General features: G+C 46.3%; 3 protein-coding genes across 4 annotated transcripts in view; 1 reads left to right on the forward strand and 2 right to left on the reverse strand.

Moving 5' to 3' along the window:
- Nucleotides 1–1,449: 1,449 nt before the first annotated feature.
- On the reverse strand, nt 1,450–10,292 carry PMM2 (phosphomannomutase 2). The gene is made up of 8 exons (XM_081840336.1): nt 10,047–10,292; nt 9,479–9,590; nt 8,059–8,135; nt 7,073–7,164; nt 6,061–6,160; nt 4,259–4,334; nt 3,452–3,567; nt 1,450–2,442 (listed from the first exon to the last, which is right to left on the reverse strand). The coding sequence occupies exons 1-8, from the start codon at nt 10,275–10,277 to the stop codon at nt 2,338–2,340; spliced, it is 909 nt and encodes a 302-aa protein (XP_081696462.1). The 5' UTR covers nt 10,278–10,292; the 3' UTR covers nt 1,450–2,337.
- Nucleotides 10,293–10,790: 498 nt separating this feature from the next.
- TMEM186 (transmembrane protein 186) lies at nt 10,791–13,213 on the forward strand. The gene is made up of 2 exons (XM_081840349.1): nt 10,791–10,910; nt 12,256–13,213. The coding sequence occupies exons 1-2, from the start codon at nt 10,908–10,910 to the stop codon at nt 12,973–12,975; spliced, it is 723 nt and encodes a 240-aa protein (XP_081696475.1). The 5' UTR covers nt 10,791–10,907; the 3' UTR covers nt 12,976–13,213.
- Nucleotides 13,214–14,661: 1,448 nt separating this feature from the next.
- Nucleotides 14,662–23,349, reverse strand: part of ABAT (4-aminobutyrate aminotransferase) — a 40,570-nt gene continuing 31,882 nt past the window's right edge. For both annotated transcript variants that reach the window (XM_081840298.1, XM_081840299.1), the window contains 3 exons: nt 23,182–23,328; nt 20,415–20,526; nt 14,662–19,423 (listed from right to left, as the gene is read on the reverse strand). In XM_081840298.1, coding sequence (XP_081696424.1) covers nt 19,302–19,423; nt 20,415–20,526; nt 23,182–23,328 — 381 coding nt within the window. In that variant the 3' untranslated portion in view covers nt 14,662–19,301. The remainder of the gene's footprint in view (nt 19,424–20,414; nt 20,527–23,181; nt 23,329–23,349) is intronic.

A 23,349-nucleotide genomic window follows, 5' to 3' on the forward strand; every position in this document is an offset into this window, starting at 1 on the left:
ATAAAAAAGCAATAAAAATATAATTAAAAACCATGCAGCACAATGCAAATTGCAATTGCTGCAACAGGCAGGAAAGTAATTAGGTGGTCAACTAAGATCCTAATGTTTAGTCGGAATCTCCTTTCTTATAGTTTGAATCCCCACCCTCTGGAGAAAACAAGCTTGTTCCATCTTCCATATGACAGCCCTTCAGATATTTGAAGATGGCTAATATACCACCTCTCAGTCTTCTCTTCTGGAGGATAAACCTACCCAACTCCAACAATTGCTTTTATTACCGCTTGGTTTCCTGACCCTTGAGCACCTCAGTTGCCCTCCTCTGCAAACCTTCCAGCTTGTCAATGTCCTCCTTAACCTGTGGCACCCAAAACTGTGGACATGGGACCCCAGGTGGCAGAATAGAGTGGTACTATTATTTTCCTTGATCTGGATACTATACGTCTGTTGATGCAGCCTAGAATAGCATTAATCTCCCCCTCCCCCTGCTGCATCACACGACTGTTCTGAAGAAATTGTCTCGGGTGTGAGTAAGCTCACTGATTTGCAATGTCTCCTCTAAGTGGTGTTTAAAAGTGGTAGCCATGATCAGTTGCTGAATGATTTCCCCTTCTGCATTCTATTTTACACCAGTGCTTGACTCCTGCTCAACTGGATATGCATTCCATTGAATAGCTGGATTTTTAAATTTTTTTAAAGAAACCAGTTGTGGAAGTTCAATGCCCCCCTCTTCCTTCTGCTCCTGGAATTTCCATAAAAGGGAATTGCAGTGCATTTTTAAACTTTGTTACAGAGACTATGCTGGCTTGAATTTGGACATTTCAGCTATTCATTTCCTGCTCTGACACTAATATGATTGAATCTGGCCATGGTTTTTTGTTTTTTTTGCACTAAACAGTCTGAAAATCTGTGGCAAGGGTGGTGGTTTTTTTTGTTTTTAGAAAACGAGTTCTGTAATTGGGATAAATTATGCAAATACATTTAATTTGCATAACTGCTTGTGGTTTTGAGAAGTCAGCGATGCTGACCATACCGAGCTGGGTGTAGCAATGGCTTTACTCAATATAAAAGACAATTGTACCTTGGAAGTCGAACGGAATCCATTCTGGAAGTCCATTCGACTTCCAAAATGTTCTGAAACCAAAGCACGGCTTCTGATTGGCTGCAGGAAGCTGCTGCAGCCAATCGGAAGCCCCGTCAGATGTTCGGCTTCCCAAAAAACATCCGAAAACCAGAACAGTTACTTCTGGGTTTCGATTGTTCAGGAGCTGAAACGTACGAGACTAAGGCGTTCGACAACCAAGGTATGACTGTACTTCTCAAGAACAGGTTCAAAGATCCTCAGCCAGGCAAATCCAGTGTGCTGATGACAGAAAGGCAATTGGGTGTTATTGATATATATGAGAGGGTTTTCTATCTGGGACTGAGGGAGATATCTGGAGAAACAAAACGTTATTCCCTGTTCATAAGAATTTTAATGTGGCAGTCCAACTTGAAGTATGAGCTTTTAACAGAAATTGCATGGCAGGATTAGCAACTGCACCATATTCCAAAAAGCCAGGTGTGAGGTATTAGTGGGAATCTCCCATCCCTTTGCATTCCAGTACATTAAATTCCAAACATACCCTACTGAGACAACAAATTCTGAAACAAACCAGAGAACCCTTGAAACAGCAGCAAACGGTGGGTGGTGGATGGAAGATGGGCTCCTGTGCCAGAATTTTACCTCTACCCTAAAACCACCCTCCAGCTGCCTGTTTCAATAAGTCACTGGGACAAGCAAAGCCTTTCTGGACGTTGTGATCTACCTGCAAGGCTTCCACCATGAGGCCTGTTTTTCAGGGCTACTCAGCAATCAGAAAAATGAAAGTGGGGACAGAACAGTGTTGGCAGAAGAAGCCATCCACACATGGTGCTTGGAAGAGATCCCGGTGTGTGTTGAGGAATTTGGTCTGGAAGGCGGGGCGGGAATCACCTTTGACATTTCTGTTATGGCAGAACTTTTCAATCTCTAGGAAATCAGCCTGAAAGGCAAGCTGTGATCATGCAAAACAGAAACTGGGCACAACATGACAGGCAATCATTCATTTAACAGGTCTGACCATTTCCCCTATTTTTAAAACAGCTGCCGTGGAGGGACGCAGCTAACTTCTGTTTACCTCATAATTGCCGCTTTCTGGACAAACAGCAGCTGGGGGTGGGGTGAAACAGGAGAGTTAAATCCCCCCCCCCGCCTCCTGCACATCACAGTCTTGATCCTGATCTTCACCCCAAGGCAGTTATTCTACAAATTTTGGTCCTGAAGTTAACCTGCTCCCTTTTCGTACAAAATAAGTGCATCTAGTTGAAGAATAACTCTTCACATATCTGTTTCGTCTGCTCGGGCGACGTGACGCTGTGGCCGATGGTTCTGGAGTCCGTGTAAATTTCATAGTCGTTCCCACCCTGCGAATAAGACACACACACACACACACACACAAAAAATCGCCACTTTGGAGTTTTCAGTCTCACTGGAGAGCTGCCCCACACCCAGAACTTCATAGAGGTTGCTAAAGAACCTGCTGTGAGGCCTCAGGTGAGCATAACTGTGGAGCTATAGCAGCTTTCACCAACTACTAGGTGCTCTCCAGATATTTTTGATTGCAACTCCTATCAGTCCCAGCCAGCACGGCCAATTTGGACTACAACTCTCATCAGCCCCAGCCAACACAGCTGTATTATTTAATTTCTCTGGGGCTACGAAGGAGAGACTATTTTTGGAAGGAAAAGGTGGAGTGTAGGTAGAAACCCTGCTATTCTTGCCTTCTGCATAGTGCGATGGAGATGAGAACTTCAAAGATGGGGAACTATGTGCTGCTCTGTGTACTGCTGACCAGAGGGGGGAAGTTTCCCTGAAAACTGGGTCTAGGTGAAATTGTTAAAAGGGGTTGGGGGCAGAAAATGGACAAAATATTTGCAAAACAGTCGTACCTTGGAAGCCGAATGGAAGTTTGTTTGACTTCCAAAACATTCGATAACTAAGGCGCGGCTTCCGATTGGCTGCAGGAGCTTCCTGCACACAATTGGAAGCCGTGGAAGTCCTGTCGGGTGTTTGGCTTCCAAAGAACGTTCACAAACTGGAACACTCACTTCCGGATTTGCGGCGTTCGGAAGCCAAAACGTTCGACTCGCAAGGCATTTGGCTTGCAAGGTACGACTGTAGTTATCTATCTGGGATGGAGAACCTGTGGCCCTCCAGATTTTAGCCGGACTGTGTCTCATCGTTCCTGACCATTGGCCAGGGTGGTTGGGAGTTAGAGTTCAGCAATGACTGGAGGCCATAGAGATGACTCCTTCCTGATCTATATATCAATTTCACGCGGGTAGCACATGAATTTCTATTGCAATTCCACAAGGAATCCTTATCCTGAAAGTGTATTTGAAACTTCTTGGCACGTTCCAGTCTAGCACTTACTGGCATTGTCTTGTCTCCGAAGAAATAAATTGTTTTGAAGCCGTCTTGGGAAACAATTCCTAAACAGTATCGCTTATCCCAACCATCTGGAAACACATCAAAACTGATCTGGCCCCCTGGTTGGAGAGAGGTTACAAAAAGTTAGAACAGCAGCAGCACGTTTTGTATAGTGTAAAGTAAAAATGACCTAGAAGAAGGTTTACTGAGCAGGAAGGACCTTGGAAGATGCTATCTCCATCAGCATAAAGTTAAATGGATTTATGGTAAAAGGGAGGACAGAAGCTTCATGCTTAAATAGAACAGAAAACACAGGGTGTTGGAATATATCAAGGCACCTGAAATTAACTCTTGTCCCAGTAACATGCCAAAAATATATTTTACCTGTGCTCCTGGATTGACGAATATGTCAGTAGTAATTCAGGTGTTTCTCTAGGCTTGTTCACACATTACACTGAACACAGGTCTAAGCATTTGTGTGAAAGAGTGTACACTTCTTGAGTAGTACAACTCAACTTTTGCAAGCATACAGGCTGTACCCTTGTTGAACATTTCATGCAAATAACTGTAGAAGTACGCAGGTACACAGACTGTACGCTTGCTGAATGTAATGTGTTGATACCCTTATCCCAAGCCTATGTTTTATTTTTATTTCCAGTGCCTCTGAAAACCTAGTGGCAAATGTTTCTCCCTTTCCTTTTCCCAGTCATGTAATACAAGGCGAGGGCAACACCTGAATAGCCAGACTCATCCTTGTGCTTTGGAACAAACAAAAATGTTTAAGGGGAGTGATATTTCATGTTTAAATACCTATGGAGAATGTGAGGCCTTTTCCTGCAAAGTCTCGTCGTAAATCGGCGACAAATTTATCTCTTATATGCTCCCTCTGTTGAGAAAAAAACGGGGAAGAGCGTTGATGAGAACGTGGATTCTGCTATACAATGATTTTCAAAGCTTTCTAGCATTGGGGGGACCTGAGTCTGCTACAGAGACCCTGAGTATCTGACAGAAGATTGTACAAACATGAGAAGAGCCCTTGCCAATGGTCAATGGCCCCTCCAGCCCAGCATCCTATTCTCACAGTGGTCAGTCAGGGAAGCCTGTAAGCAGGACCTGAGTTCAACGGCACTCTTCTTGTGATTCAGAGCAATTGGTATTTAGAGGCATACAGCTTGCGACATCACAGGCAGATCATAGCTGCTGTGGAAAGTGACAGAGTTGTGCAAGATTCTGAGATGCTTTCCAGTGTACACACTCTAGTTCATGCAGACATGCTGAGACTTGCCATCGTCCTCTGTGCAAACTGAGCGTGCACACTAAAACACTCCAGAAGCTTGCTCTTCTGTTGCTGTGTGTTTGGGGGATTTTTGTCAGCTCTTCTGGATCTTCTCATCAAGAAACACCCTGAAAACACAATGGAAAACTACAGTACTTTATCCCACCCAGGAATGATGGCATTAGAAGTCAAGGACTTGGTAAATCTGGCTTCATGCATCCACTTACGCCACAACATATTTGATTCATCTTTAAAATGCAACAAGACTCATGCAGCAAACCTCTGGAAGATAAAAGCTGAATGTCTTTACGGTTGTTCAAGGTTCACAGCTCAGCGACAGATCACCTGCTTTGAATGCGGAAGGTCCCAGTTTCTCAATCCCTAGTACCTCCCAGCAGGGTTGAGAGACATCCCTGCTCAGAGAACCACTGCCGGTCAGTATGGACAATGCTGAGCTGCATGGACCAATGCTCTGACTCAATGTAAGGCAGTTTCCTATGCTCCCATGTCGTGCCATGCATTTATAGCATTAATTCTCAATCACTTCAGAGTCATAACTTGGTGGTCACAATGCTTTTTCACTTCTGTGCCAGAATCTTGGAGAAGATGTACACTAAGATGATGCCTTTCAGATGTTGCAGGACTACAAATCCCATCATCCCTGACCACGATGGCTTTGATAATGCAGGATTTGGAATTCAACAACATCTGGAGGGTGTTGCATTGGCCAACCCTCATTCCTACAGTCTCTCACGGGTGGCACTGTGGTCTAAACCACTGAGCCTCTTGGGCTTGCTGACTGGAAGGTTGGCAGTTCGAATCCCTGCAATGGGGTGAGCTCCTGTTGCTCTGTCCCAGCTCCTGCCAACCTAGCAGTTCGAAAGCATGCCAGTGCAAGTAGATAAATAGGTACTGCTGCGGCGGGAAGGTAAACGGCGTTTCCGTGTGCTCTGGCACTTGTCACGGTCCTCCGTGTGCCAGTAGCGGTTCAGTCATGCTGGCCACATGGCCCGGAAAGCTGTCTGTGGACAAACGTCGGCGCTGCAACCCCATAGTCACCTTTGACTGGGCTTAACCATCCAGTCCTTACCTTTACCTACAGTCTCTACTTGGCGATGCCAGGGATTTAATAAGGAACCTTCTGCATGCAGAGCAGATGCTCTCCCCCTGAGCTGCAGCCTTTCCCCATGCAGATATAAGCCTGCAGCCACAGAACCAGAGCACCCAAAGGGCCTGGCTGTGTGCCACTGACGATGGTCAAGGGGACGTGAAGCTTCGACATAAAGGGGACTTGCTAACAAAATGTTACGACGGCATGGGAAAAAAGTGCACTTGCCTTATCAAGCTCATAGAATTCAATCCGCTCCTTCTGGCTGCAGTTTCTGCCCACGGGAGAGATATTCAGCATCCCATTTCGGAATTCAATGAAAGTGCCCCTAGGAAGAGACACAGTGGGATGTTACTGCCTCAGACTTAGGCTAGTAAACAAAGCTCTTTGGACCAGCGTCTAGGAGGGAGGTCAGTTACGGAGTATCACAGCAGTATTTTTTAGGACACAAGCCCACCCGTTGTAGTGAAGGAAGAAGATACATGGGAGAGAAACAGAAAATGCATTTTCAGAGGTCAATGACATGTCAAAAATGGGGAACAGAGTACAGTCGTACCTTGGTTTTCGAAAAGCTTAGTTCTCAAATGTTTTGGCTCCCAAACGCCGCAAACCCGGAAGTGACTGTTCCAGTTTGTGAACTATTTTTGGAAGCCGAATGTCTGATGGGGCTTCCAATTGGCTGCAGGAGCTTCCGTTTGACTTCCAAGGTACGACTGTATTTCAATATGGTTACTATTTGAAAAACAAAACTTGAAAGTTTCTTCAGCTGGTTTTGGAGAGTTACAAAGTCTATCTATATTACATTTGCTCAGCAGCTTCGCTGAATTCAATGGACTTACTCCCAGGTAAAGGAGAAGTGGATTGTAACCTGAGGCAGAAGTCTGATGTGTGACTAAGGCCTGGTAATACTTATATGGTGGCTCAAAACTGTCCATATAAAGAGCCTTGGCATTTTTTAAATAAGATGATTTCCTTGACACCTTAATGGTTTGTTTGACCACTGACTGTCGTTCTTTTAATGAGCTTTTCATGGTAACCCTCAAATTAAAAACTTAAAAGGGTTGTAGGCATCTAAATTGTACTCAGAGTACGTTAGACGTGTCAATTACTTTCAGTGGGCCTATAACAAGTATGACTAAGGTTGGATAATAGCCGGCAATTCTGCCACCTCTATTTTGTGGGAGGTGTCTAATGGGCCTCGATCTGACTCAGGCCACGGAAGGAAGCTGGAACCACCCACCTCTTCCTCGGCAGTTTAAGTTTTGCAATGTAACTCAGGCAATAGTTGATCAAGTCTTGAAGAAGCTCTTCGCCCATTTGGCCTTGAATGCTCTACATGGAAAGCAGAACAGGAAGCGATTAGGTATGCAGACCGGAAAAAGGGTTTTCCAAAGGGGAGTCTGTCTCCACAAAGAAGTATACAAAAGAATAAGAAGATGGGCTTCAGTTCCACAATTACTGGGGGCGGGCGACTTGGCTCAGTGGCAGAGCAGCTGCTTGGCATGCAGAAGGTCGCAGGCTCAATCTCCTGGAAGCCTCCAGGCAGGGCTTGGGCTTGGCAAGACTCCTGCCTGACCTGAAACTCTGAAGAGCCCTGCCAGTCAGTGTTTTCCAAACTTAGGTCTCCAGCTCTTGTTGGACTTAACTCCCATCACCCCTAGCTACCAGGACCAGTGGTCAGGGATGGTGGGAGTTGTAGTCCCAGGTTTTGGAAAACCTGGCATAGACAGTACTGAGCTAGATGGACCAAATCAGTAGAAGGCAGCTTCCTGTGTTGTTAATCGCAGGAGTCTCTGCGTTCGTTCCAAGCCCCACTCTCAAAGGCCCAGACAGCTGGTCCTCAGGGCTGCTTTCTGAAGCGGTAGAATTCCCCACAAGGTGATCTTAACATACCATTTTCACGTGGCAATGCAAAGACAGCCTTGCTGGATGGCATTGAGAGTCCACGAGCCCTGCTCCAATGAAACTCCTCCAGTAATTGGCATTCGATGTTATGATGTCTCTGAGCATGAACAAGGAGCTATCAATCCCTCTACTACTAAACTTTGGTGTGTGCCAAAGAATTGTACTCATAACAAGGCCAATGAAAAATAAGAGAACAGTGTCAGTGCACTTGGGAAAACCATTATTTTGCAAGAAGCTGGAGCACCTCCCAGCCCCCATTTTTGAGTAAAGGGAGGGAGGGAATTATCCACCTTCTTAGCTAATCACAAGTCGCAAACTCACCTGTTTACTCAAGAGGTTCCCATCTTTGTATGCCACGAGACCATTTTCCGGGAAGACGTAGTCAAATTTTTCAATCACTAAGAAGAACAAATGTTAAAGAACAGCATCATCAGAGACATTTTAGGCACCTCTTGTAAAAAGACCCTCCCCAATATTGGGGGTAGGTTGGCCTCAATTTAGTCATAATTGTAGCCCCTGCACTTTGGAACACCCTGCTCATTGATGTCAGGCCTTTGCTGTATTATTTTTGGTACCTGCTCTATATGATAGCAAATACTGAACAGTGATTCCAATGTAATGCACAAACATGGGAGTGTGTGTAATGTAATTAGGACACAACGATGCAGAGATGGCTTGTGGGGTCTGTGATTCTTGTGGGGTGCAACAAGTCCCAGATTTCTTTCTCACATATCCCCCCAAACCCCTTGTATCTTCCTGGATACAAGAATGAAATATTACATCTTAACACCTGCAACAACATGAATTTAACAGCCCTTCCCTGTTGGGTAAGCAGCAATCAACTCACAGGTTTGGGGAAGGACCATGGGTTAGTGATAGAGCATCTGCTTTGTATGCAGAAGGTCCCAGGACTCTCCAGGGAAGGGGCCCCTGCCTGAAACTCTGGAGAGGCACTGCCGGTCAGTGTGGACAGTACTGAGTTGGATGGGCTAGTGGTCAGACTTAGAATAAGCCAGCTTCTTATGCTACCAACAGTGTTCACACCATCCAAACATGGAATTGCTATTAAGCTACCAGGCTAGCAACTTGCAGGCAGGTCTTATGCTCCATGATTTTGTCTAAAGCCAAGCTTTCATTCACAAGGATACCCAGCCTGAACCCCTTTCAGCCTAACTAAGAGCAGTTTACACATGGCTGAAAATGGAGAGCATTGCCAGATGGCAAGTCCTTGGCCATGCTTGGTTTATGAGCACAAATAATATGTGAGGAAAGTTGCTTCAGAGTAAATTAGCTTGATCAGGCAGGGTGCCAAGTGAAGAGGAAATCCGTGACGCTTATAACCACCAGCACTTTCCCGTTCAACCAGGAGTGGGGAACCTCAGACTCAGGGGCTGCCTGTGGCCCCCCAGCCCTCTCTATGTGGCCCTCGGACTCTTTCCCCAGTTCAGGTACTTTTGCCTAGCTAGAATGTGTCCTTGAAAACTGTGGTCTTAATTGCCTGGATGAAGAAGAGTGTGTGTCCGTGCAGAAATATGGATTGTTGTATGGTTGCACTGTTGGCTACTGTTCAAAGGTCAAAGTCATATTGTTCCACCCACCTTTTGTCTCTAGCCCTGCCTTCCGCTGAAATGCGGCCCCTGGAAAGTTGTCCATGAAGGAATGTGGCCCTTAGGCTGATAAAAAGTCCCCTTTCCTGTACTCAAGCAATTTCTTTCTCAATTTCCTTGTGCTCTATTCATACCATCGTCTCCCAGTTGCTCTTGAATCTTTTCGAAGTCTGAGCCGCCCACAACTCCGACCTTCACCTTCTTCCGCAAGGCCTGCAGAAAATCTGCCATATCTGGGGTGACTTTCTAGATCCACAGAGAAGAGACAGATCAGCGTTATATTTGTTGCTGTGATTCATTATGAATTTATAAGCTGCTTAATAAGCTCCCAAATTAACAAGCTGCATTCTGGAAACCAGTAGCTGAATATGTTGAACTTCTAACAAGGAACAGTAGATAATTACAATGAATGAGGCTGCTGCTGCTGCTGCAGCAGCAGCAGAAATTTGCCTTCTAATTTGGATCCTTTTACTACATATTGTATTTTAATATTAATACACCAATGGCGAAATAATAATTTCATAAATTATAAGAGCAAAAAGCAAGGTTTGCGTTTTCATTTTTCATTGTTACTTATTTTAGCTATGAAAAGCCCCACACTGCACCTCCCACTTTTCCTCCAGCTGTTCCTAAACGGAGGGGTTAAAAGCACTCTGCACATGCCCAGAGGCATGCTCAAGAGTGGAGTCCCCAGGCTCCCACCTGGCGAGGCGCGGTCAGGGTGCCGTCCACGTCGAAGAGGCAAAGAGTCAACCCGCGGCCCACCTCCTCCATGGCCACTCGAGTGTTACCCGCCGCCGCTGCCTGCCCGAGCGATGAGGTGGCCGACTGAGAGGCGCTTCGCTTCCTCCTGGGTTCGCAGTTAGGAAGACTACAACTCCCAGCATGCTGCACAGAGGCGGGTTGACGTCTACGCATGCGCTTCCCCGGCATGCCCTGCGGAAGACCGAAACGGGAGCCTAGAGTAGAGTAGAGTAGAGTACAGTAGCCAATAAACACTTTCGGTTACTATTTGACTGTTACAATATGCGGGGCAAAAGCCTCACTTCCACACTGGGAAACCTATCATCCATCCATCTATCTATCTATCTATCTATCTATCTATCTATCTATCTATCTATCTATCTATACGTCATAAATAATAACATTTATAATAACAAAATTATACATGTATATATTCCAGGGGGGAAATTGTATTATAATTTTTCTAACAGCATTCTGAACAATATATAACATTGGGGGTGGGAATGGGATAATATATAACAGATTCGAAAATATGCGAGGAGCAAATGAGAGAACAAAACAGCCACAGCCACCCAGGGTCTAAACTAGGAACCCGGAAGTTCCACGTGTCTACAGTGCCTTGTGTTACTCTACCTCTCCACAGGGCGAGGAGTCAGGCACTACGATTCCCGGCATGCCACGCAGCAGCTGACATAGCCCACGTGCATTTTCCCCAGCAGGCAGCGGGCAGCCCAAGCGGTGTCTGCATCTGAAGGCGAGTCAAAGGGGTTCGTGGTGGAAGAAGTGCCTCCTCATTCAGAAGCTGCTGCAGCTGCCCTCATGGTAAAGCGGTGCTCTGGATTCCCCTTCGGGTTGCTTCCCAAATGGCAAGCAAATAGCCCTGCAAAGGAGCAGAGCTGGATGGAAACTGGTCTGTGGTGTTGGGGGTGCATCAGGCAGCGTGGTGTGGTGGTTAGAGCAAGGTCAGCCAACGTGACGCTCTTCAGACCTTGTTGGACTACAACTCGCATCCCTCTGGCTGGGGCTCATAGGAGTGCAAAAAAGAGAGGAAAAAGACAACGGCCATAGAGGGCACTGTGCTGGCTGCTCCTAGCTTAGAGTGTCACACTAGGTTCTGGGAGACCTGGGTTCAAATGCCCACTCAGCTACTGGGTGCCCCTGAACCACTGTCTACCTGAACAGGGTTGTTCTGGGAATAAAAGTGGAGAGGGGGAGAACCAGCTATGCCACTTTGAATTCCTTGGGGGAATAGGGGAGATATAAATGTAATAATAAGACAAATAAATGAAAGTGTGGAGGAGTATGGAACTTTGTCCACTCTGATAAAGTGTAATTAGTGTTAAATATGGGTAGTTTCAAAAAGGCCAGCTTCAAACCATAGTTAAATTAACTACAGTTTCAGGTCTGTGCAGCGAGCTGATGCGAAAGCCTCTGCTTGACTTGACACTGGGGGGGGGGGGGGAGTCTGGTGCACAAGAACTGGAGACATTGTGGTTTGTTCCTGCTTATTTCTATCATGCTAAACTATGGTTTGATGTGACCATGCTGAACAGGACCTTTGGGTTCAGACCCTTTCTGCAAGTGGAATCAATGAGCAGAGAATGAACCATTTGCTACAGGTAGCTTGCGCAAGCAAATCAAGCCCCATGTGGTCCTGAGGGATGCAGAAAGCACCCCAGAAAAACTGGCCAGCCTGGCTTGGGGTGAGGGGGGGGGTGTTTCTCTGAGCTCTCAGAATAAATCCATCAGTGTAAATAATAAAGTTGTCCTGAGCAAAAGGTTAGCGGCTGCATGCATCTCATGGTGACAGGTCCAGCTACGCCACATGTTATAATCTCTTGAGGGATAGGGAAACTCAGGCCCAGGTGAGCGGTTGGGAGGAAATATGGCCTTTCTGCCTGGCCTTTGGGACTCCCACAATCCACACCCCTCTCCAGCCTTGCTTCACACCTTCCTTGAATGTTCTTGGCTTGTTGGGATCCCTGTTACCCTCTCGCTTGCGTGATTGAAGAATAGAGATGTGTGTGAGTGTACGTTGGTAAAATTTACACCTGTTGTTCCACCCACTTTTGCATGTGGCCCCCAGGTGGCCCCCCAGAAGAGAAGGTGGCCCTCGGTGTGAAAAACAAATCCCACCCCAGTGATATCTCATGGAACTGTCTTTCAGGCCAGGATCCTCACCGCTTGCGTTGACCTGCCCTTCCTTGCACCCTGTGGAAGGTGTCTGCAAAACCAAGTTCCTCTGCGATGGCAGAAGGGCTTCCCAGCCTCCACCTGTCCCTTTGGCGTTCTTACGGTTCTCAAACCCTGCAGTCAGCAAGCTCCTGGCAGTCAGCCAGCACGACCCAGATGGCTGGGCACCTTGGCCCCTTCTCAACGTGCCCTGGAGCAGAGGCCCAACTTGGAAAGCACCCATCAGTATAAGCTGATTTACAGGTTTCCGTGGATCAAGTACTGCCGAATCCTTTCAAGGCTGAAGCTGCTGCAGACAGGCTTGACCATCTTGGTTCTCCCGCCGATCTGGGTCCTTTATTGGCAGAACCAAGTTCCTCTGGCACAGTGCCTTTACTGTACGGGCCTTGCTTGCTTTGCCGCTGCAATGCTCTACGGCATGAGCTTCTTCCTCCGGCGCATCATTGGCATGATGTACCTGAGCGAAGACGGCACCCTGTTGAAAGTGGCTCACTTGACCTTCTGGGGGAGGAGGAGGGACATCTACTGCCCGGTCGCCACCGTGATGACTCTGGGGGACATTGGCGAAGACCCCAACGAGCTGTTGCTACCACTCAGGCGGTACGACCGAGATAACGTTCTTTATTTTAGTCTGCGCTATGGGCAGGTCGTGGACAAGGAGGCATTTGCCAAAGTATTTGGAGGGCTTGTGTGACTTCGGGAGCAAGCGGGAGCCTTGGATTCATTTCTTGTTAATTTGTAATATTTTGCGGTCACCATGTTGGTTTGCTTCTAGTGGCGCTGGTCGGCCAACGGCAACGCTTCCAGCAGTGCAAAAGGAAGGGAAGCAGTTTTGGATGATTCTCACACCCCACCGTAGATGCTACTTCTTCAGAGTGATGGGGGAATCCTCTGGATTTATTAACTAAATAAATCTAATTATTTTTTGGAAAGTTGCATGCTCGCTATGCATTCGGACTCTTCTTCAGATCAGATATCATAATCAATTTTGGGGCGATGTTTCCCGAGATTGAGGAGCAGGTTTTCGTCTGTTTGGGTACATTTGGATTTTGAATCAGGATGCAGGATTAGGCCCCAACCCAACCAGAGTCTGGCCAGTTCTTAACAAAAGCCACCAGCTGTGAATAGTTCTGTGGAGAGCATGAATGTACATATGTGCCAGACAGAGAGACTCACTCACATCCAACAGAGTAGAGGTTGAATTTCTAGTCCCAAGCTCTTGCATTACTACATATTCACATGAACTGCACGCCCTGTCGGGCCCTCTGGGCTTTCCTTCCTTTTGTACTTGCCTTGAGTGTTTTTGCCCCAGTCGCATGCTTCCTTGAACTCTGATCATGGCATTTAGTTAGGTAAAGGTAAAGGGACCCCTGACCATCAGGTCCAGTCGCGGACAACTCTGGGGTTGCAGCGCTCATCTCGCTTTATTGGCCGAGGGAGCGGCGTACAGCTTCCGGGTCATGTGGCCAGCATGACTAAGCCGCTTCTGGCGAACCAGAGCAGCACACGGAAACACCATTTACCTTCCTGCCAGAGTGATACCTATTTATCTACTTGCACTTTGACGTGCTTTTGAACTGCTGCTAGGTTGGCAGGAGCAGGGACTGAGCAACGGGAGCTCACCCTGTCACGAGGATTCAAACCGCCAACCTTCTGATCGGCAAGCCCAAGAGGCTCAGTGGTTTAGACCATAGCGCCACCCGCGTCCCTTCGTTAGTTAGATAGGTGTGTATTAAAAAACCTTGCCTTATTCATTGTTCTGCCCACTTAATAATAATAATAATAATAATAATAATAATAATTTTTATTTATAAGAACATAAGAGTTCTGCTGGATCAAGGCAATGGCCCATCTAGCTCAGCATGCTCTGCTCACTGTGACCAACCACATGCCCCATGGGAAGCCTGCAAGCAGGACCCCAGCCCAGGAGCCCTCTCCCTTCCTGCGGTTTCCAGCAATGGGCATTCAGAAGCATTACTGCCTCTGACTGTGCAGGTACATAATAGCCTTCATGACAAGTAGCCATGGATAGCCTTCTCCCCGTGAATTTGCCCAACAAAGCCACCACTGCCTCCTGTGGCAGTGAGTTCCACAGTTTAACCATGAGCTACATGAAGAACTTCCTTTTATGCTGAACCTTCCAACCTTCATTGAACATTCACAAGTTCTAGTGTTTCAAGATAGGAAGAAAACCTTTCTCAATCCACTTTCTCTGTACCATGCAGGATTTTACGAACTTGTGTTTTATAAACGTTCTAATCCTTTACTTCTGCCCCCATTCCTCACTGGCATGTTGTCGTCACCCCACACACACCTCAGACTCGTTGGCCCCAAATGTCTCCTCCCCCTGTTTTAAAAAAACAACTCTACTCCCGTCAGATTTCAGTTATAAATATTTTATTTTAAGAATACTGATTAACACAGGAAACATTATTTCATGGATCTGTGCGACATGGTAACTGGCTACATCGAGTTAGGTACTGGCTCACGCATGAATTTGGCACAGTTAACAGAGAGGCTTTAAACAAAGATTATTACTTTCTTTTTTAAAAAAGGATGTCTGTTAACACCATAGAGCTTCCCTAGGTTAAAGCATCCACCATGGTCTGAGAGCCATGGTTAGGTTGTGCACACGTGTTCACAGTTAACAGTGTTCCATTAAAAAAAATTACTTTAAAAGAAGAAACAGGACAGGCGGAGAAGTTATTTTATGAACAATGAAACAAGAATGTGGCAAATGTGCAGGTTACCAGATCTTGGGGTTCCGTCAGCAGGGAGGGACCCCAGGGTCATCTAGTCCAACCCCCTGCAATGCAGGAATCACAGCTAAAGTACAAGACTCACTATGGATGCCTACAACGTCAATTGTGTCGATATGCTGAAGGACTCTGATTCCCTGCTACTGGCAATGGAGTCTGGCTTCTTTCCCAAAGGTCTCCAACCTGCTAAAGATGCGGCAGAGATTAAACTTTGATGCATGGGTGCTTGCGGGGAAATGTCTGGAAAAACATGCAGAAGAAATCCAGTCTCCCAAGGGCAGGAGCGTTAAGTAGTTTAGTACCCCCACCCCAACTACGTTTTGAAATGCTAAGTGTCACAAGCCGTGGGATAAGCTTTCTTTTTTATGCACAAAGAGGCCTGGAACCTTTGGGTGTATATATTCCTATCCCATAGCTGTCAACTTACAGATTTGAAAATAAGGGACCAGCAGCCTCGAAAATAAGGGATCAGCAGCCAAAATAAGGGATTTTGCTATTGTAAAGAGTTACATACATTGGTAGGATTGACAGATGCTGTCAATCCAGCATGAGGTGGTTGCGGCGTGGCGGCGGCCGCTGAAGTGCCGCCCTTCTGCGTCCCTCCCCATCCCCTCCTCTTCCTCCTCCCTCAGGCCGCCTCCTCAGCTGCCACCACTACTGCCGCTTAGGGGCAGCGTGGGCAAGAGTCTCTCTCCCTCCCCCCCTCTCAGGCAGGGAAGGGCCGATGGAACTCCTCGCGCCAGGATGACGGCGCCAGCGCGTGCTCTCTCTCGCGGTGGAGGACCCCGAGCCGCTGCTTCCCTCCCGAGCCGAGCAAGCATGAAACCCGGGAAATTTAAGGGACATCATCAATAAGGAACAGCAGCGGGACATGGTGCTGGGATAAGGGAGTTTCCCGCTAAATAAGGGACGGTTGACAGCTATGTCCTATCCCCATAGGTAAAGGAGTTCTTTGGACATTAAGATTAGCATCAAAGGCAGGGGCAGTATAAAATGAAATGTGAGGAAGAAGCAATTAGCCTGTTGAACTAATGACTCGGAGCACTGAGGATTATTGGAGCTATTTAGTTACCAGGTACCCAAGGGTACAGACTGGTACGATACTGCTATTGTAAGGTGCCAGGGCAGTCTTGAACTGGGGATTCCAGCAGTCAAGTGCAAGGTGCCCTGCTGTGGAATTGCAGCAGTTTGATCAATGGGAGACCTGCTGCCCTACAGCGCCCCCATTACAAATGGCCAAAGAGTGGCAATGCAGCTATCAGCAGGTCTGGTGACACAAAGCAGCCAATGAAGGCTCCACTTGCTTCTTCCTATGCTGCCTACTGAAAAGGTCCTGGCGATTTTGTGATTGCATAAATCATGCCGTGGTCTCTCCTTTGCATAGATTGTTCAGCATTGCTATAATTTTGCTATTCCAGATTTGCTTATCATGGCAGGTGGGGGTGAGGGGGAGGGGGAAAGGATCTGACGCGCTTCCCTCAACCCCTGCAAATCTTGTTCCGCCATCTCCCTGACTTCTGAGATTTTAGAAGTCATTGCCTAAGTGCTTCCAAGTATCATAACCACATGGATTAGTCAAAGATTCCCAGGAAGTGGGAATAACCCCACTGTGTGCTATTTCCTGTCTCTGGTGGTCAAGCATTGCAGGTTCAATCCCCAGCATCCCCAGGCAGGGCTGGGCGAGACTCCATGCCCAAAATCCTTAAAAGCCCCTGCTGGTCAGTGTAGTAGACAATACTGGGTTAGGTGGATCAATGGTCTGACTTAATACAAAGTAGCTTTCTATGTTCCTAAAAGGAAGGGCCATAACCCAGTGGCGGAACATCTGCTTGGCATGCAGAAGATCCAGGTAGGACTAGGGAACCCTCCATGCCTGAAACCCCTTGCCAGACAAGTTATTTTGGCACCTGAGACACACAGCCACCTCTCCCCAGCCTTGGCAGTAATAAATTAAGCAGTCCTGAATGCTGATTTTTCAGGACGCACTGAATCAGCTGCCTGAAATGGCTTTTTCATCCTCTGCCTAATGGCAGAGGAGGTCCTGCTGCTGATGTCTTAAAAGGGAAATAGGAGACATAGCACAGGATGGGGGTTTTTTTTGGGGGGGGGTGCATACAGAAGACCGCCTTTCTGTTGAACACATGTTTCTCCCCCCCCCCTTTTTCAGGCAATACTGAGTGACAGGGACAGCAAGGTAAGGAGTTGTGACAGAGCATTTTGAGTAGAGGAGGGTGAATTTCTCTGTCTCTTCATCCCATAAAGAACTCCATTTATGAGAAGGGTATGCATGGTGGGAGGGGAGGTGGGGCGGAATAAAGGCACATGGAGTTTGGCCCAGTCTTGTACAAGCAAGTCACATGCTTGTGTATTACAACCACAAAGTCTAGAAACTTAAAATCAGTGTTAAAAGTGCTGAAGAAGTTATTTGAAAATTATTTAGTGCTGTCTCTCTCTGTGTGTGTGTGTGTGTGTGTGTGTGTGTTACTTTCCTTAAAACATATCATCTTCTTCCCAATCCATACAAAAGTCCACACTTTCTGCTTAGCAGACAACCTTGTAAAAAACCCCAAAACTTCAAAACCCACACTCACAAACTCTGCTGCTTCTCCCCCCCCCCCCAATATCTTTCTCTGGACACCAAAATTGGCAGGAGGACATCTGTGTGCGACATATCACCCCAGCATGGAAGATATTTGAGGCCAAGTGACAATGCTTCAAGGCTAAAACACAGTCCAGCCACATGCAGCTGCAGGTCTGGGGTGGCAGGACGGACCATTTGCTTTTGCTGCCTGCCTGGGATTGTAAAATGGGGAGGTCATCAAAATTTGCCCCACGTTCAATGAGCTGGTGTATTCACCAGTTAACGCAGGCCATGTTTTATCTGCAAAAGGCTAGGCATTGCTAAGAGAAATTAGTATTCTGGTTCCGACAGGTGAGGGGTGCCTTTCTGCACCTTTGCAGCAGGGCTGTTCATTGTGCATTCCTAAATGTGCAAATCGGGACCTTTTGCACCAAGCCAGATGTTTGCCTTCGGAAGCACCATCTACGTGATTTAGTCTCACTGATGTGACTTTAGTAGAATCACAGAATTCCAGAGCTGGAAGGGACCCCAAGGGCCATCTAGTCCAACCCCCTGCAATGCAGGAATCATAGCTAATGAATCTCTGACTTAAGCTCTGCTTAAAATCCTCCAGCGAAGGAGAGTTCTGTGCTGGCAGAGACATTTAGCACAGGAAGTGTGGTGGTGGTGGTGGGGGGTATAAAAAGGAACCTCTCTTTATTAAGGAGGAGCTCACTGGCCAGGGGTCTAAAGTTCAGTGCCTTGCATCTCCACTAAAAGGGTTGGTGTAGCGATCCCAAACATCTACAATGCTCAAGGGCAGTGACCCATGCAGGGTTAGGAAACTGCATCAAAGAGAAATTGGGTATAAGCCTCTGGTGATCTGCATATAGGAAAATGCAATGGGGAACTCAAAAGGAAACTGGGACCCAGGGTCTGAGTCCAAAGGCATGCAAGCTGAAGCTAAGCAGGTCTGAGTCCAGTCAGTGCTTGGATGAGAGATGTCCTGGGAACCTGGCAGATACCACCTTTGGTACCACAGAAGAAGAAAAACGGGACATATATGCAAGGAAAGAAAAAAAGGTGTTTTGGTTTTTTTACGAAAAAGAGGGGGGAATGATTCAATTGCTTAAATACAAACACAGTTGGCTCCAGTCAGTGATTATTTGTGGGTCTGGGGGCTCTGGGGTGTGCATGGATGTGCATGAATAGCTGCTCCCATCTGCATTGGTATGTATACAGAGCTCTGGATCAGTGGCAGTAGGTGTGCATTTTCAAAAGTCTCACTGCCACCTTAAGGGTAGGAAATTTGTTGCTATAAACGCCGGGAAGCTCTCAGGAATCCCGCTTCAGAGACTAAATGCACCAAACATCTAGCATGTGCCCTAACCAAGATAATGAACAACCCTTAAGTCCCCATCCTGAACAGGTTGGCTGCCCAGAACCGAGAATACTTGCAAGGAATTTCAAAAGCACCAGAGGGTGTCCAGAGTTTTAAGTCGGAAGCAGCTCGAATTGGTGATAAGCATGGAAAAATAAAACAAACATTTGAAAAACAAAACAAACCCCCCACTTTATGAATTCGGTTTTTCCTATTAGTGAAAATATATATATATATTTATATATATGTTTATGATTTTAAATAAACTATTCTCAGACTCTTATAGGATTTGGGCTCTCTCAGTGCAAGGTAAGACTCAGCTACTTGAAGTCTGTCAAGATGTCGCTGAAGATGTTCAGGAAGAGGTGTGCGTGGTGGTCGCGGAAGACCAAAGTAGGTCGGAAACGGATTGATCTGTCGCCGCTGCCTCCTAACACGACACCTAAGGACAGGAAAACACAGTTTAGAAATGCCTTGTGCTCTTTAGTCAGACAGCATACAAGCAGAGGAATGTACACTTTGCACTAAATCCCTCCTTCAAATAGAAAACTAAATTATCCTCAGCGCAGACTCCTTGAAAATAATGGACTTAAGTTTGCTTCGTCCTTCAATTTCAGTGGGCAAGCTTTAACGGTCATTGGATGTGAATCACATTTTCTGCTTTTTCTTTCTGATTTCAAGTAAGTTATTCAGGGTTGGATTTAGGGGAGTGCAACTGGTTCACTCGCCCTGGATGCCCAGCGGTGCTGTGGGGGGCAGCATGACAATGACAAGCATCAAAAGGCAAGAGGTGGGCCCCTCAGATTTTGGTGTCGCACAGGGTGCTGCTGAAATTTTAAAGCCTGAAGTCCACCACTGAGTTACTTGGTTTGTGATTGCCAAAACAAAATAATCTGCAGACTTGAAAACAGACTTCGTAACATGGAGGATTTGTTTACCAAAGTGATCATCTTTTGTGGAATGCTGGAACAACTTCCATAAGTATTGTAAATCCGCAGGATCAATTGTTCAGTGTTTTGCAATGCATTATTTTATAATACATCATTAAGTTTATTTTACAATAAATTATAAACAAATAAGAAACTCTCCGTTCTGTTTGTTTCTTAAAGTAAGTTTCTAGTCCTTACTCCTGCTAAAACGTGCATGAACATGTGTGGAGAATAGCAGTGAACTCTGATGCCAAAGAGATCAAGATTTTCACTGGTTGCAGGTTGGACCTCGCTGCCCTTTTGTCACTAGTAGCATTAAATAAAAAACAAAACTGGTGGGATCTATTATGCAAAATGAGAGCAATTATGCAGCTGCTTGATGCCACTGGATGACAACTCCCACCATCACTGGCCATTGGCTATGCAGAGTAGCCAAAACCCTTGCGACTCAAATTGATGAGAAATAAGGAAACAGGTGCAGCTACAAACCCCACAGAGCCTTACCTTTGTTTCTGGCTAGTACAATGAGCTTGTTCCTGATAGCATCATTTGGAGTGTCAAATGAACAGAAGGTCCCTCGCCCTCGCACCCTGCTCATCAGATGTGGGTAGCGGCTCTGAAAAGAGGGAAGGAGAATTTAAGTCCTAACTCTGCTTTTGCTACGAACAGAGAAGCCAGGATGAGTAGTGGACCAGGGAGCTGCCTTCTCTGGGAGAAGCCTCTCGCATAGCTGTCAAGTGTCCCTTATTTGGTGGGACAGTCCCTTATCCCAGCGCCATGTCCCGCTGCTGTCCCTTATTGATGATGTCCCTTAAATAAGCTACTGAAGGTAATGGGGCCCTTTCTATGTCCAGCTGTCCTTTGTCAACAACAAATTGTTGCTTTTTTGTGTTGAATATATGCTATATGGTAATTTATGGACCTAATAGGTATCTAAAGCCATTTGCATGCAACAAAATATGTATTTTATCAAAGTAATTGTTGATCCCTTATTTTGGCTGCTGATCCCTTATTTTCGAGGCTGCTGGTCCCTTATTTTCAAATCTGTAAGTTGACAGCTATGGCGTGGCGTCCAGATGCAAGGCTAAAAAGAGACCCCCAAACACAAATAGAACCTAAGAAAAATGGCTATTGTTAGTGGCAACTTCAAAGAAAACCAAGCCGGCTGCTGCTGCTTTGTCGTAAGACAAAGGCGAGTTTGCTGGATCAGGCCAAAAGCCTATTTAGTCCAGCATCAGCCAGCCAATAGCTGATGGAAACCCACAAGCAGGAACTGAGTGCAACAGCACACTCCATGCTTGCAATTCCTTCTCGTTCCTGCATTTGTAGGGTTGCCATACGGCTGGAATCTCTCAGACATACACAGAATACTGTAGTAGGAAGCTGTGTCTGGGTGGAAATTGGCAAAATGTCCAGGAATATCCGGACGTATGGCAACCCATGTCGGCATTGTCGTTTTTGCTGATTTTCCTTAAAAACAGCTGAAAAACATCATTATTTTTTTATTTATTTTTTACTTTTGTGTCTGGATTTTCACTCTTTGAAATATGGGAACCCTACTATTTGTCTAATCCTCTTTCAAAGCTACCCAACTTGGTGGCCATCACTGCCTCCCATGGGAGCGAGTGCAAAGAAGTACTTATCTTTTGCCCGTCCAGACTCTCCTAACATTCAGATTTATTGGATGACTGCATTCTTATTAAATTACGCAGGAGAATGAATCAGTTTCTTTCAGTCGCTGACCAGAGTGTATGTAGGAGAGCATTATCTCCTTTCTCTACACCATGCATAATTTTATATACCACTGTCATGTCCCCCTGTTAACTTGCCTTTCCCCCTAAACTAAAGTGCCCCAATCCTTGTAAACCTTCCTCCAACCCCTTGGCCATTTTTGATCCCCTTTTCTGAAACTTCTGAGCTTCACAATATCCTCCTTCAAGTGAAGTGACCAGGGCTGTCGAAGTCAGGTGTCACCAAAGACAGGTGTAACGGCCTAGCAATATCGGCTGTTTTATTTTCAGCTCCTCTCCTTAGGATTTCTAAGATGACATCTGCCTTTTTCACAGCTGCAGTTCAGTTGTATATTACACTGTGGTGTTGCCAGCTGTTAATCTAAACCCTGCTGAATCACAGGACGAAAAGGCAGGCTGCAGAAGACAGCTTTGCTGGCACCTTGCTGAATAAACAGAGCTGGTGTCTTCTTACTGCAAGTGAGAACAGAAGGTATTGTTGGTGCAAAGCAGTCCTTGCACCCTGCTGAACTGCTGGAGAAGGCAGGACTTTGCTTGCACCTTGCCGACTGGAGATTGCATGTTACTTGCACCACACAGTGACTGGAGGCAGTGATAGTTTGTTTGTGGCAGAGGATACTGTACATGGATTTGGCTGTGTTACCAGCACTCACAGTAACAGCCAGTTTGCATAATTACACATCTATGGCTTGAGGAAAGCTTGAGGGTTAAGCCACGGTGGCTGAGTCCATGTAAAACAGAGATGGGAAACCTGTGGCCCTCCAGACGTTGATGGACTACAACTCCCATCAACACCGGCCACTGGTTAGGCTGGCTGAGGCTGTTGGGAGTTGGAGTCTGGCAACATTTGGAGGGGAGGGAACAGGTTCTCTGCCCCTGATGTAAATAAGTTGTTATTCTCTCTGCAAATAAAATGTCAGCATCTTCTAAAAAGCTTGGGCTGTGATTGCAACCCAATTCTGGATTTCTTATTCTTATAATAGCCGCTCAGCCGCAATACAAAGAACCGGCCAATCTGAAATTAGTGCTGTGCTAAAATCTGTCCCCAGATTCTCAAAGGTTTTGTTCCTCTGCAGAAGAGGCATCTGTTTCTTGGCCTCATTCTTGGGGCACTCTGGGATTTCTTTAGCATTTCAAAACCTACTCTTGTGATTTAAGTACCAGCCTAGTATTGGCACCTGCAAGAGCGGTACATATATATATGTTTGTAGCTTAATAGTGAGATGATTTGTAGAATGACAGGAAGCTCACAAACTGCCCTTGGCCACCTCAAAAGTGCATCAGAAACCCTGTACCCTACCCAAGCGGATTTAATCAACGTAGGAAGAGTCTTTCTGGATCAGGCCACTGGATGCCTCAAAGGGAAACTTGCATGTAGGACTTGAGCACATGAGTATTTTCCCCTTTTGCAGTTTCCAGCAACTGGTTTTCAGAAGCATTACTGCCTCCAGCCATAAAGAAAGAAAGAAATCACAATTTATGGCACAGCACTTGATAAAAATTTCTGCATGGAGGCTTACCTGTAAATCCAGCAGCCCTGACAACAGAGCTTTCCCTGCATGCGTAACATTGCTGAGAAGATCCTCTCTTTTGATAACATTAATGACTTCTGCAAGCAGAAGGTTCTTGGAGGGATCCCCAAGCCACGTGTTGAAAATCCGATATGGCTGCAGGGCAGATGGATAGAA

This window comes from Podarcis erhardii (assembly GCF_964252035.2).
Source record: "Podarcis erhardii genome assembly, chromosome: 14".
Classification (NCBI taxonomy): domain Eukaryota; kingdom Metazoa; phylum Chordata; class Lepidosauria; order Squamata; family Lacertidae; genus Podarcis; species Podarcis erhardii.

What these genes read in the sequence shown, in the direction of transcription:
- PMM2 (XM_081840336.1), bottom strand. Translation starts at nt 10,277, where the DNA reads ATGCCGGGGAAGCGCATGCGTAGACGTCAACCCGCCTCTGTGCAGCAT. An exon ending in GGAACCTCTTGAGTAAACAG is followed by an intron (nt 7,165 to 8,058) that starts GTGAGTTTGCGA and finishes CTTTCCATGTAG; the next exon opens with AGCATTCAAGGCCAAATGGG. An exon ending in AGGCCTCACATTCTCCATAG is followed by an intron (nt 3,568 to 4,258) that starts GTATTTAAACAT and finishes CTCTCCAACCAG; the next exon opens with GGGGCCAGATCAGTTTTGAT.